This window comes from Fukomys damarensis, unplaced genomic scaffold, assembly GCF_012274545.1.
Source record: "Fukomys damarensis isolate Sample0158 unplaced genomic scaffold, DMR_v1.0_HiC HiC_scaffold_2, whole genome shotgun sequence".
Lineage (NCBI taxonomy): Eukaryota > Metazoa > Chordata > Mammalia > Rodentia > Bathyergidae > Fukomys > Fukomys damarensis.
The window spans coordinates 40,025,374-40,037,721 of record NW_022900914.1 but is presented as its reverse complement, the minus strand read 5'-3'; the positions used below and the strand labels follow the sequence as shown (position 1 = coordinate 40,037,721).

Sequence of the window (12,348 nt, the reverse complement as noted above, 5' to 3'; positions counted from 1 at the left end):
TAAATAGAAGAAAGAAAATCATCAGATTATACTGGTATAGTTGAAATTTGTAGGTAAAAGTGAGTAATTAAAAATGGCAATATCAAGCTAAAGGAAATGAAAAAAGATTAGCTTTGATCTTATTTCCACATTTAATGTTTTAAAATTTAAAATGATAAAGATAATTCCTGGTAATTGTAAAATGGTGCACAATACAAATAGATACATATAAAAAAGTAAATGTTCTACTTACTTCAAACTCATTCTCCTCTCCACTGGTTAGCAGTTTGACTTATAACCTTCTTCAGATACTCATCCCGTTAGGTATATATACAGTTTTTTAAACAAATGGAATTATATACCTATAGTTCTGTAACTTGTTTCACATTACAATATATAAAACCTGTCAACAATGTATAGCTACCTCCTTATTTTTAATAGGTGCATAGTAATTCATAGTTTAAATATACTATATTTTACAGTTGTAACTGGCAACTTTAAGTAAAGAAGGAAATTGAAGATGGATGAATAATCAAAAGGCAAAATAATAAAAAGATTATCGAGAATTTATGAGGTTACTTACAGACACGAGGGAATAATTTTGGTGTCCTAATTGAACTTTCTAGGGAAGGAACCATTCTTAGTGCATTATTAACATTCTGACTTCAGAAACATATTTGTGTCATTTCTTTTAAAACCATAAAGTAAAAATGAATGTATGGTTAGATATTTTAAGAGCTTCATTTTTATTTTTGAAAAGTTTTATATAAAAATACCAAATAATAACCAAAAGTAAAAAAATCCCTAGTATCAATTCCAAAAATCTCTTAAGCGAAAAGATAAATTTCATGCCCCCCCCATCTCCCAGTTCCATCTCTGATGTGTCTACTACCAACAGTTTTGTGTATTCTTTCTGATATTTTCTTGTGTTCCTACAACTTCAGTATGTTTGTGTGTAGGCATATCATACTTGGTTTTTTTCCCTGATAAAATTGGATGTTGTCACTTTTGAAACTTTTAAAAATGTCATCCTCATTCAACAATGTATCGGGTTTTCCCTGAGACAGTATTGTGTGGCGCGGGGTTCTGGTTCCCAGCCGTGAGATGAGGAACCTGGGGCCATGGGAGGTGAAATGATGAGTTACTCAAGTCATACATCCAAGTTTTAGTAGCAGAGCTGAAATTTGAACTCAGGTTTCCTACCTCCCAAGATTGTTAAAATGAGTCTGCAGAAGCAAACTCCTAGTGACTTCTTAAAGCAAATCATCAGAAAGCCAGTTGTGGTCAAATTAAATTCAGGAGTGGATTATCAAGGGGTCCTGGCTTGCCTGGATGGCTACATGAATATAGCCCTGGAGCAAACAGAAGAACATGTAAATGGACAACTGAAGAATAAGTATGGGGATGCATTTACCCAAAGAAACAATATATTATACATAAGTACACAGAAGAGAAGGTTGTGAAGACACCAAGGAAGTAATTCTTTTCATAGTTGGAATATATTTTTTATGAAATATTTTCCATTTTTTTGGTTATTTTGTGATGTAAGTTGTCTTGCCTTAATAAGAGTTGGTGATTTTTCACGAACATGTATAAAATTATGGATTGAATTATAAAAAGTTTTTCACATTTAAGTTTCAGTCATTTTCTTTTACATCTGTGTCAGTACACAGAATGCTATAAGAATAAAAAAAATGCCAAAATGCCCCCCCAAAAAAACCACAACAATGTATCATGAACTTAGGCAGAAAATTTCTGATAAATTAAACTTATTTTATCTTTTATGTTATCTCCATTTATTTTCTTATACTAACAATGTTCACAATAGCCAAACTCAGAAGTGACTAATTTATTGACTGGAATGGCAGTTTATCAATTTACAACGTGAGACATATCTGGCATCATAAACATTGCTTATTTGCTTGGGGCATTCCTATCTGATGGATAAATTACTCAAGAGACTAAATTAGAGATAAGGCTGATTGGCGAGCAGAAAATTAGAACAAAAGCAAGGAGGTGTTCTAACAGGATATTTCTGCTACACTAAGGTTAGCTGTGTAACCTACCCTGGGGCTCTCTGTGTCTTCGCAACTGACATTAGTCATCAGAGTCATAGCCCTGAATGTGCTTAGAGACACAGAACAAGTTTCCTTTAGGCTTCTGATCTGGAATGCACTGTCCACCACTCTGTTGACACATCTGAGCAGATCCTTATTCACGTCAAAGGACATCTTATCATATTACCTTTCCTCTTTGTGAGACAAGTGTTGATTAGAATTTGAGGAACTCCTAAATCTACTTGATGGAGACATGGAAAACCCTTCACCTCCATACCAACTCATTAACAAATAGTCTTAATTTTAGGCTCTGTGGATGTTGCTACTACAGTGTCTTCAGAGATTGCTAGCAGTCCCCTGGTAGCCAAAGTCATCCCTAGTTCAGAACCATTAGTTTAGAATAGTGGTGACAAATCTATGGCATGTGTGCCAGGTGGGCTGTTTGTATCATTGAAAACTCTAAAAGGTTCACCATCACTGGTTTAGAGTAAAGAAAAGAGCTAGAGAAAGGAAAACAAATAGGGTATTACATGGAAGTCAACTAAAAAGTGAAAATTAAGGATAGTTCCTTAGTATCAGAGAGTATAGGAATGTCATTAATTGACCTATTTTGGTCACAACTTTCCCACTAGTATGAGACCTTTGGTTAGGTGGTTTATTGTTCTGATTGTATAAGAACTTGATTTCTACTCTTTTAAAATTTTTAATTTTGATTAGTACATGTTTGTAATACATAATGAGTACATTCATTGTAAGGAGTTGGTACATGTACATAACACATCTGAGTTCCTTTACTTCCCCTTCTCCTTCCTCTGGATTCCCTCCCTCTATCGCTTGGTCTTCTTCCTATTTGCAAAAGATTTGTCTCCCTGTTTTTTACTATTTTTATTTTGTTATTTATTTATTTATTAAAATTTGCATACTTACTCTCTACGAGAGTTATACTGACATATTACATGCATTTTAGTGTATGTAAAAGTTTTCTATAAATTGTAAAGTACTTTGCAAAGGTAATATATTATTTGTGTCTTAGTTACTTTCTCATTGCTGAGACAATACCTGACACCCACACTTAAAAGAAGAGAGGCTTATTTTGGCTCACATTGTGTAGAAGTTTCAGTCCATAGCCAGCTGCTTCCAAGTCAGGGCAACATGGTAGAGGGTCATGGCAGAAGAGACTTGTTTATGGATACCATGGTGGTGAGGCAGAAAGAAGGATCAAGGGAGAAGAGAAGGAGATATACTTTTCCAGGTCACACCTCCAGTGACCTTCCTCTTCCAACCAGGTTTTGCTTCCTAAGTCTCATTTAGTTGTTAGCTCACCAGTGGATTATTTCATGAGTATCGTGCCCCTGTGATCCAATCACCTTTCCAAAGTCCCACCTATGAGCGCATGAGGCTTTGGGGTACATTTTAGATATAAACCATAATAATCTAATATGTCTTCAGGTTCATTTCTTGCCATTGCTTTTATTATACATTTTAAATTTACTAACAAATGTGAAATTTCCTTTTTTATCATCTTTTGTGAATTTGTCCTGATTATAATTATTTTTAGGAATGATCATCCTATGTAAATAGAAGGGATTAAAATATAGCATCATTTGTTTTATAGTGAGAATAAGTATGAAAATGAGATTTGAAAATTTGAAATAGACTTAGCAGGCAGTAGCATTTCTAGACATATATCTGCTCCATTTTTTTTTTTTTTTAATGTACAGGGATCAAACTCAGGACCTTGCATTTGCAAGGCAGGTATGGTGCCACTGAGCTAAATCCCTATCCTGGATACCCCACTCTTGTTTGGAGGAGTGTCAGAGAAAAGGAAAAGCTTCAGTAATTTTGCCTTAGTTGTCTCCTGCACAAAAGACAACATTAAAAGGAGGATAGTGTTGGGAAATCCCACTGCACTTCTCATTGGTTCATCTTTAGAGCTCTTTTCAAGCTCAGAGGTGCCTCTGCTTCAGAAGTGCCTCCCTTTGCCACCTGGCCTGCCCTTTTTCATTTTCCGAGCTGTCAGAATCCCTTAACCACTTGCTATTTAACAGGACATAGTCTTAGTGTCCTTTTTCCTTTTTACCTTACCAAATTTTATGATATCCTAGTCCCTTTTCATTTTTAGGGCCTTAAGACTAACTGCTTTGGGAAAATAGGCAGAGTTGAAACTAGCTCTTTCTTGTCTAGGGCTAGAATATTCTTTCCCTGAGTTTCAGGCTATTATTTTTGTGACACTGGTTATCTCCTTTACTATATCCAGTAGTATCTTTGGCACCAGTACTTTGGAAACTTTATGCTTTCCCACAGGCTGTTTTATAAGATGTATTAATCAGCTTATTAATTTATCCATGCCTTCATATTCTAAAAAATGGTATCAGGAATGCCTCTAGCTACAAAACTTATAGAGATCTGAAATGGTGGACATTCTTGATCCTAACAAGTACTCAGTCTTGGTTTCAGTAAGAGACCTAACCTGATCATCTGACATCTCTAAAGATTAGAATATCCTAGAGGTCAGACTTTGGACTTTTTTCTCTCTTTCTACTCATTTTTAAAGGAGAGCTTGTCCATTTCCATGATTTTAAATATTATCTTTATATTTTTGGTGACTCCAAAATATAAATCTCCACCTCTTACTCACCACTGCACTTCAGACTCATTTCTAATTGTCCACTAGATATCTCCAGTGTATTTCCATAAACATCTTAAAATATTCAAAATCAAACTGTTGATTCCCCATAATCTAAATTTGCTTCTCTTTATCTCAGATAACCTACTTGCTCACGCCCAAAACCTTGAGTTTCGTACATGCCACGTGTACTCCTTCAGCAAATACTAATGAATATTCTTTAAAATATATCTCAGTAGGGCTAGAGATTTAACTCAGAGGTGCCACACCTGCCTGGCAAGCACAAGGTCCTGAGTTTAATCCCTGGTACTAAATAAATAAATAAATAAATACAATCTGAAATCTGCCCAATGCCTTCAGCATTGACTTTCTAATTCAAGCTATTCTCTTCCCTTTCCTGAACCACTTCAACAGCCTCATCATGGTCTCTTTGCTCTTTTCCCTCCCCCGAAGTTAAATGAGATCATAATTCTCTGCTGCTTAAAATACAGTGGCTTCTCATCAGCAAGGCTCAGCAGCATAACCTGACTCTTGACTACCTCTGTGCCTTTGTTTTCTGTGAATATCCCTCTCCCATTGAAATACTTTGGCCTAGCATTCATCTGTTATCCAGGGCACATTCCATGTTCAGAGTTTTTACATTTGCTATTCTCTTTGTCTTGAATTACCTTTCTCCAGATATTTATGCCTTTGTTTTATTTGGGTCTACTCAAATGCCATTTTCTGAAGACAGCCTTTTAATGGTTTTGTTAGTCATCCTGGGTAAAATAGCATTTATCTAAAATCCCTATTTTACTGTGTTTTGTACTTTTCTTCCGTACTTATTATTTGGTGGTTATGTGCCCATACCCATGAGGACAGGAAGGGCAAAGGTATTGTTTTTTTAATTCAGTGCTGATCGTTAGCATTTGAAACAGTACCTGGATCATACAACTTTTTAAGTATGTATTTGTGGAATGAATTAGTGAATGTGGAATAGGGGCTGTACCTAGCCTGTGAGAAAGATTATGAAGGAACACTCAAGATCTCTGGACAGGATCCAGTGTCCAGATCACCAATCCCATGTCCATGCAAAGAACAGATGATGCTTCCTACTGCTTCATGACACCCTCCCTTCCGAATCCTTGGTAGCTTTAGTTAATTCCCTCTTTTACCTAGTCCTGCAGCTTTCACTTTCCTTTTCCATCACACAAAAGTGGCCTTTTAAAATTAATTTTGTGCTTACATATAGAAATTTCTATATATATAGAGAGAGAAATTTATATATAGAGAGAAGTTTCTATTAGGAGAGAAGGGTTATTCTGTGATAGTGGTGGTGAGAGCAGAAAATCAGGAAAAAGAAATTAGAGTCTTGGATGAATTAATTTCCAAAATTCTGAAGGAACCTACAGGTACTTTGAAGACAGTGAATGTCCTTATGAAGTCAGAGCAGTTGGGAAAGGCAACAAAAACTGTCCTTTTTCCTGGTTAGAACTCACCTGGAGCCTCATGCGCCTGTTTAATCTTTAGTCCAGTGCAGCTACAATTATTTTTTAAAAAGACAAAGTTGTGTTCAAAGATGGCAAAGAGAATAGTGAGAACATATATGAGTAATGGTTAAAGTTATTGCCAACATTTACTATATGCCAGGCATTATTCTACATGCTGTTCGTAAAGGTTATTTAGTTCTTATCCTATGCAGTAAGTACTATCATGTCTATTTTCAGATGAGATGATGATACAGAGAGGTTAAATAACTTCATCATCACACAGCTAGCAAGAAATAGAGCCAATATTGATTTCGGAGTTCATACTGTTAACCATCAGGTTAGTATCTGAATAGTTGAAGGGGGAACTACTAAAGAAAAACTGGAATCAAGTGGAAGTTGAGAAGGCAGCTATAGTATAGCCTTACTGTCAACTTCAAGGGTCACCGGCTTCTCAAATTCTTATTTTACTCAGTGTGCACTTCTATTAAAAGTAGGAGTAACAGCATTTATTTGCTTGTATCTCTCTATTAACTTACATCTAACTTATCTTAAAGGTTATATTTGATCAATTTTTTGAGTCATTAAATTTAGTTTAGTGCTTGGCATATAATCAACATTCAGTTTTTTTTGAATAAAAAAGAAATGAATGATCTTTAAATTTATTGGAACTGTCCCATAGTAGGACAGCTATCCTGTAAGGCAATGAACTCCTGGTCACTGGCAATGCTGGAGTCTGGGCTGGATGCTTGGAGGGATGCTGGGGAAGGAAAAGCCATGTCATGTTGAAGAGGAAATGTAGGCCAGGTTTTCTCTTGCAAATTATCTAATCCCATAATGAGTTAGTCATGACTTTTCTCCAAACATTTATTGAGTACCTTTGATGTGCCCAACATATTCTAGGTATTTAAGATACAAAGATAACTATGGCTTAGCCAGTGTCCATAAGGAATTGGTGTCAATGAATAATTAGGAAAAGAGGTACTTATGAGTATAGGTGTAAATATTCAGTAAGAAAAAAAACAATAGTAGAAAAGGACAGACTTAAGAGCTATTTTGAACCGAATAGGGAAAAAACAAAGTATATAGAAGGGAAAAACTAGATAAGGAAGAGATTCTAAACCTGCCTGTCCAAGAAGAAATGATTTGAGGAGTGAAGACCACAGGCTATGTTGCTATGGGGGAATTCCCATAGTAATTATATATCAGCATTTGCCATCAAGATATGCAGCACTGAAGTAATTCAGTAGAGATTAATTGTTAAGTATTTGGAAATTCTTGGAACACATGTACCTTCTCTTATTAATCTTCAAAACTTATAAAGATGATTACGTCTCCCCCTCCCCCAACCCTTCACACCCCTATAGAAGCATTAACATGAAACGGAACAGTCCGTTAAATCAAGGAAAAGTTAAGTTTCTGATAAGTAGGACAAAGATTATAACAATATTTACAAAAGAACGTTTTAGTTTCACTTCTGATTCATTTGCCTGGACAGTAAGGGAATAGTGGTGTTTCTTTCTAGGACCCTGGTCCTGTGGGCTGCTCTTCTTTCACACATACCCAAGTATGTCTTCACACAGAATCATCTCTAGCTGGGACATGATGCCTAGGTGGGTGGGGGATTCCCCTGTTTTGTTTAAATCATAGTTATCTTTGACTTTGGCTAGCATGTTCATGATTAGTTTACTGACAATTGTTTTTTTCCTTCTTATACCATATGTTATTCCATGATTCATCAGCTTTGAGTCTGTTGCTTTGAAGGTGAAACAATTTCTTCCAATGTTGATGTTTCAAAATCTCCTAGATAACAAGTATACACATATGTATAGTCCTTTCAGAAGTTTTAAACATTTGGAGATGAATGAATTATGCTGCTATAAATGGAAAGGAGTGGTATAAAATTACACTGGTGATATCCAATCATCTTTTGGTGGGTGGTCCCTTGAACACTGATATTGATAAAGCCCCTGTATATTTATTCTTTGTTCTTCCGAAATTGTTTATGGCATGTATTGTTTATTGAAATTTTAAAAATTTAATATTTGCTTAATTGCACTGATTTACATGTATTTTAATATTTTAGACTCACAAGGTCTTTAATTTTTAAAGTATGGTTTAAATTCTAAATAAATCATAACATTAGCTATTTACATTGTAATAATGGCTTCTCTTCTATATTTAATGTGTAACTGTTCAAACTTTAAAATTCATTTACTTTTTGATATTAAAGAGTAACCTTTCAAAATATTCTAATACAGTGTACATTTTATAAATGCAAAATAAAGCATTTATTTATTTATTTATGTATTTAGGTACCAGGGATCAAACTCGGTCCTTGCGCTTGTGAGGCAGGCAATGGAACCAGAGTTAAATCCCAGGCCCAGCATTTATTTCTTCATGGGCACATTCTCTAAGTATTTATAAGATTAGGCTTCTAATAAACATTCACCCAATTAGCTTTTCACATATAGCTTTAATTAGTGTAGTACTTAGTGGTGTTAGCTGCCTGTTTATTTTTACTCTGAATGTTGGGGTGATTTTTTTTCAATGAAGAAAACCTCTTTATAATTTCATGGTATAAGTACATGTGTAAATATCTGTTTAAGTTGTACATTTGAAGAGGGATTTTAAATGATTCTAATACCTAGCGTGTCTTCCTCCCTTTCTCCCTCTTACCTGGTTTTAGCTCCTCTTTGCTTCAGGTGTGTTGGTGTCTCTAAGCCTTTCTGGGCCACAGCTGGAGAAAGTGGTGATTGACAGAAGCCTAGTGGGGAAGCTCATCTCAGACACCATCAGTGATGGTAATTACCCCCATGTGCAAATCAATTGCCTACATTAACAGTGGGACAGGAAAAATAGTGTGTCAACAGGTAGACTAATTATTACCACTGGGGGCCTGCAAACATAACAAGTAATTGCTTGTAATAACATACTTACAACCCCTGGGACTTGTACAAGTTTCAACCAAAATTTAATATCAATGATTTTTTTCCTTGTCAGGTTTTTAGGCTTATTATATTCTGAGTATTTTCTGCTCTTTCCTTTAAAAAGGTGAACTTATTTTCAAAATAGGCTTTATATTTTTTCAAAATTATTCCTCTACTTACATCTCAAAATCTCATTTCTAAATGAATTTTTATTGAAACAACACAAATATGTCAACACAGCCACCAGTAAAAAAATTATAAGTGTTTCAGCTCTTATAGAAAGATTTTTTTACTAAGGTATGTGAATAGTAACTTTTCAGAGATTGTGGTTATATTTTTAAATTTAAAAAAACAGCATCATGGTCTCATATGATAGATTATTCTGGTTCTATCAGGTGATACCACAGTCAGTGTGACCCAAGGCACACAAAAAAAGATTTTAAGCCATGTATTGAATGAGTTTACTGACATTTTAGTTGTTTCCATTTTTAAAATAAACTGATGCTGAGCTGCTATAGCTCATATAGGTATAAAGTGACTGGGCTGAGATTTGAACACAGGTTCTTACTGCAACTTTCATTTTCTTTTCCATTATACTTTTCTGACTACTGAATTTTTATGATTATGTCCTTTTATTCAAGGTAAAAAGCTATAAAGGTAGATTGCAATATCATAAAAGATTGAAAATAGTGAGTATCTTAAATTAATCAAAGAAAAATGTAGTCTGGTAGACATGACAAAGGTGAGAGTGAAGAAATCTTCTGTGTGTTCTCACTACCTCTGAATAATCAGAAATAATCACATCATTTTAAAGAAAAGCACTGAAGGATGGCTATAATTAGCAACATTGCAACATTACTTACTGATAACAACAGGCAGGGTATGATTGAGAAAATGCTATTTCCCTTTCCTTATAGGATGATATACTAATGCAGCTTCCCTGTGGAAGAGCTCTGTTTTCATACTCTAACAATCAAATCCTTTGTTGACATTGCAAATGAAATAGTGACTGTGATGATTTTGTCATGTTGATGCTCCTATATAAGAATAAAAAGGAAACTTCCAATACTGTTCAAGTCTCTGAGCTTTTTTCACTTGTTTCTTTTATTTATACCTAAAATAATACAGTCTCATGGGACCATGATGTGATTTCTTGGCAGTTCTCCACATTCTCCTGTAATTGTGTAGATCTACTGTTGGTCACCACTTGCATGGCTGGGGCTGTGGAAGTAAAGAAGAATGTATAAAACATTTAATTTATTTATATAGGGAAAATACAAATGATTTCTCAAAATTTTATTATATGTTTTTATCAGTAATTTGATGTACCACTAATGGCCCTTCATGTACCCATGTTACTAAGCATCAACCTACTTGTATGTTTTAGAAGTAAAGCAGTGGTTGTATTTTTGTTAGCCTTCATTAATAAAAAATTCTATAATGTAGTTATTGAGTATAATATGCTTTATTTCATTCAACTCATATCTTCAGAAGAAAGATCACTGATGAAAATTTTTTAAATTAAAAACAGATTGGTAGAAGATACTGATCAGTGTTTTCTCATCAATCGACTTTATCCCCTCAGATGGTTTATAATATATAATAAACATGGAAGTAGAGCACAAATAAAAGTAGTTTTTAAAAAAACTTTTGTTCTGGTATGAACTAGTATTTTATGCTTTTCTATCCTTGGTTCCACATATGTCTCATTTTGTGGTTGACCCCAAATATCAGTATATATCCTAATAGTCATAAGAAAAATATAGATTGATGGTTATTATTTATTCCTAATATTTTAATATCCTTCTAGAACATCATGATGACATTTAGGAGACCTTATTGATTCCAGTTAATATTTATCTTCTGAAAATGGCTTTTTGTAATACTTAAGTCTAAAAATTTATTATAATTTAATCTAATTTGGTATTATCAAATCTTTTTTTTTTTAGCTCTTCTTACAGACAGTTTCATCCTTTTATCATTTTTGGGACAAAATAAACTATGTTTTATTCAGTTTACTAAGAAGATGGATTCTCCTGATGTGAACAAAAGACTAGAAAAACTCTCAGCCTTGGATTATAAGGTAAAGATTTCAATTTATATAGCCATATTATTAAAGTAAGAATATCACATACTTTGATGTTATACTTACTCTTGAACATTTCTGTATTTCAGAAAAATCAGAATTATGATAGGATTAAGCTTGACTTACTACAAACAGTGGTCATTTAAAGTTTACTTTTTTTTTCCTCACTGTTCAGAGATAGAGGATGTCTAATAATGGCATATTTGGAGCAATTTATGTAGTAATTATGGAAGTGAAAGACAGATAACAGGCAAGCTACATTTTGGAAAATAGTTTTCTTGCCAGTGATAGTATATACACCATTCTTATTTTCTCCTAAGAACCTCTGTAGCTTCTCTGATTTCCATTTTACAAGAAATGAAAAAAAGAATATACTTGAGAAGATTAATAGAAAAGTATAACAAAGAATAGGAAGAATTCCTCCCCCCAACTATAATTGGAGAAAATAGAAAAAGAAATTTACTTCATATGTAGTAGCCCTTCACAAACTCCCAGTAATTTGTTTCCTTGTATTGGATACTTACATTTCATCTACTAAGGCAAGATTTTTATTTTAAATGATATGTTTAAATTTTGCTGTTACATTTTAACTACTGGGAGGGCATACTCTCTTCTACGGTATGTATCTATCACATTTTCTGGGCTGTTTCAATTCACAGCCTCTTTTCAGCAGTGACTTGTGTTTGTAAGATTGATTCAGCCTCTGTGACATGGATTTGAGACTCACTGTTCACTAGGAACAGAGCTAATATATAGCTTCCTTAGAAAATATACGCACTTATGCCACACCTGGACTGTCTATAGCAAGGGAAAAGATTTTTAGAAGTCAGCTCTTTGTCTTAAAATTTGTGTGTGTGTTTGGAAAATAGTATTTACCTAATTTATTGCCCTTTGGGATTATTATTTATTATGTTTGAGGTGGTTATGATGTGGGGAGGATCTTGTTTAGAAGAAGCATCTATTCCTATTTAAAAGGTTATTTGTATGGAATAAAATACACTAACTGAGTTTTTTCATTATGGTAATAAACTACAGTCTGGTTTGTTTGCTAAATTGTGAAGGGTCTATGAAACTATGTAGTATTGATTTTCTTTAGTTGGAAATTCGTGGTACTCACATATTTGGCTAGTCCAAAGTTATTTTATTAATACTAAGTGAAATAAATCAGAGACAGGAGGTTACATATTGCATGGTTTCTCTGCGA

At 34.1% G+C, this 12,348-nt stretch overlaps 2 protein-coding genes across 4 annotated transcripts in view; both read left to right on the top strand.

Moving 5' to 3' along the window:
• Wdpcp (WD repeat containing planar cell polarity effector) overlaps window positions 1-12,348 on the top strand; it is a 249,506-nt gene that overhangs the window by 84,604 nt on the left and 152,554 nt on the right. For all 3 annotated transcript variants that reach the window (XM_010609751.2, XM_033764324.1, XM_019205328.2), the window contains exons 7-8: window positions 8,818-8,932; window positions 11,008-11,141. In XM_010609751.2, the coding sequence (XP_010608053.1) occupies window positions 8,818-8,932; window positions 11,008-11,141 (249 nt within the window). The remainder of the gene's footprint in view (window positions 1-8,817; window positions 8,933-11,007; window positions 11,142-12,348) is intronic.
• On the top strand, window positions 1,163-1,442 carry LOC104852193 (U6 snRNA-associated Sm-like protein LSm6). Its single transcript, XM_033764335.1, has one exon. It carries the CDS (start codon window positions 1,200-1,202, stop codon window positions 1,440-1,442), a length of 243 nt encoding a protein of 80 aa, XP_033620226.1. The 5' UTR covers window positions 1,163-1,199.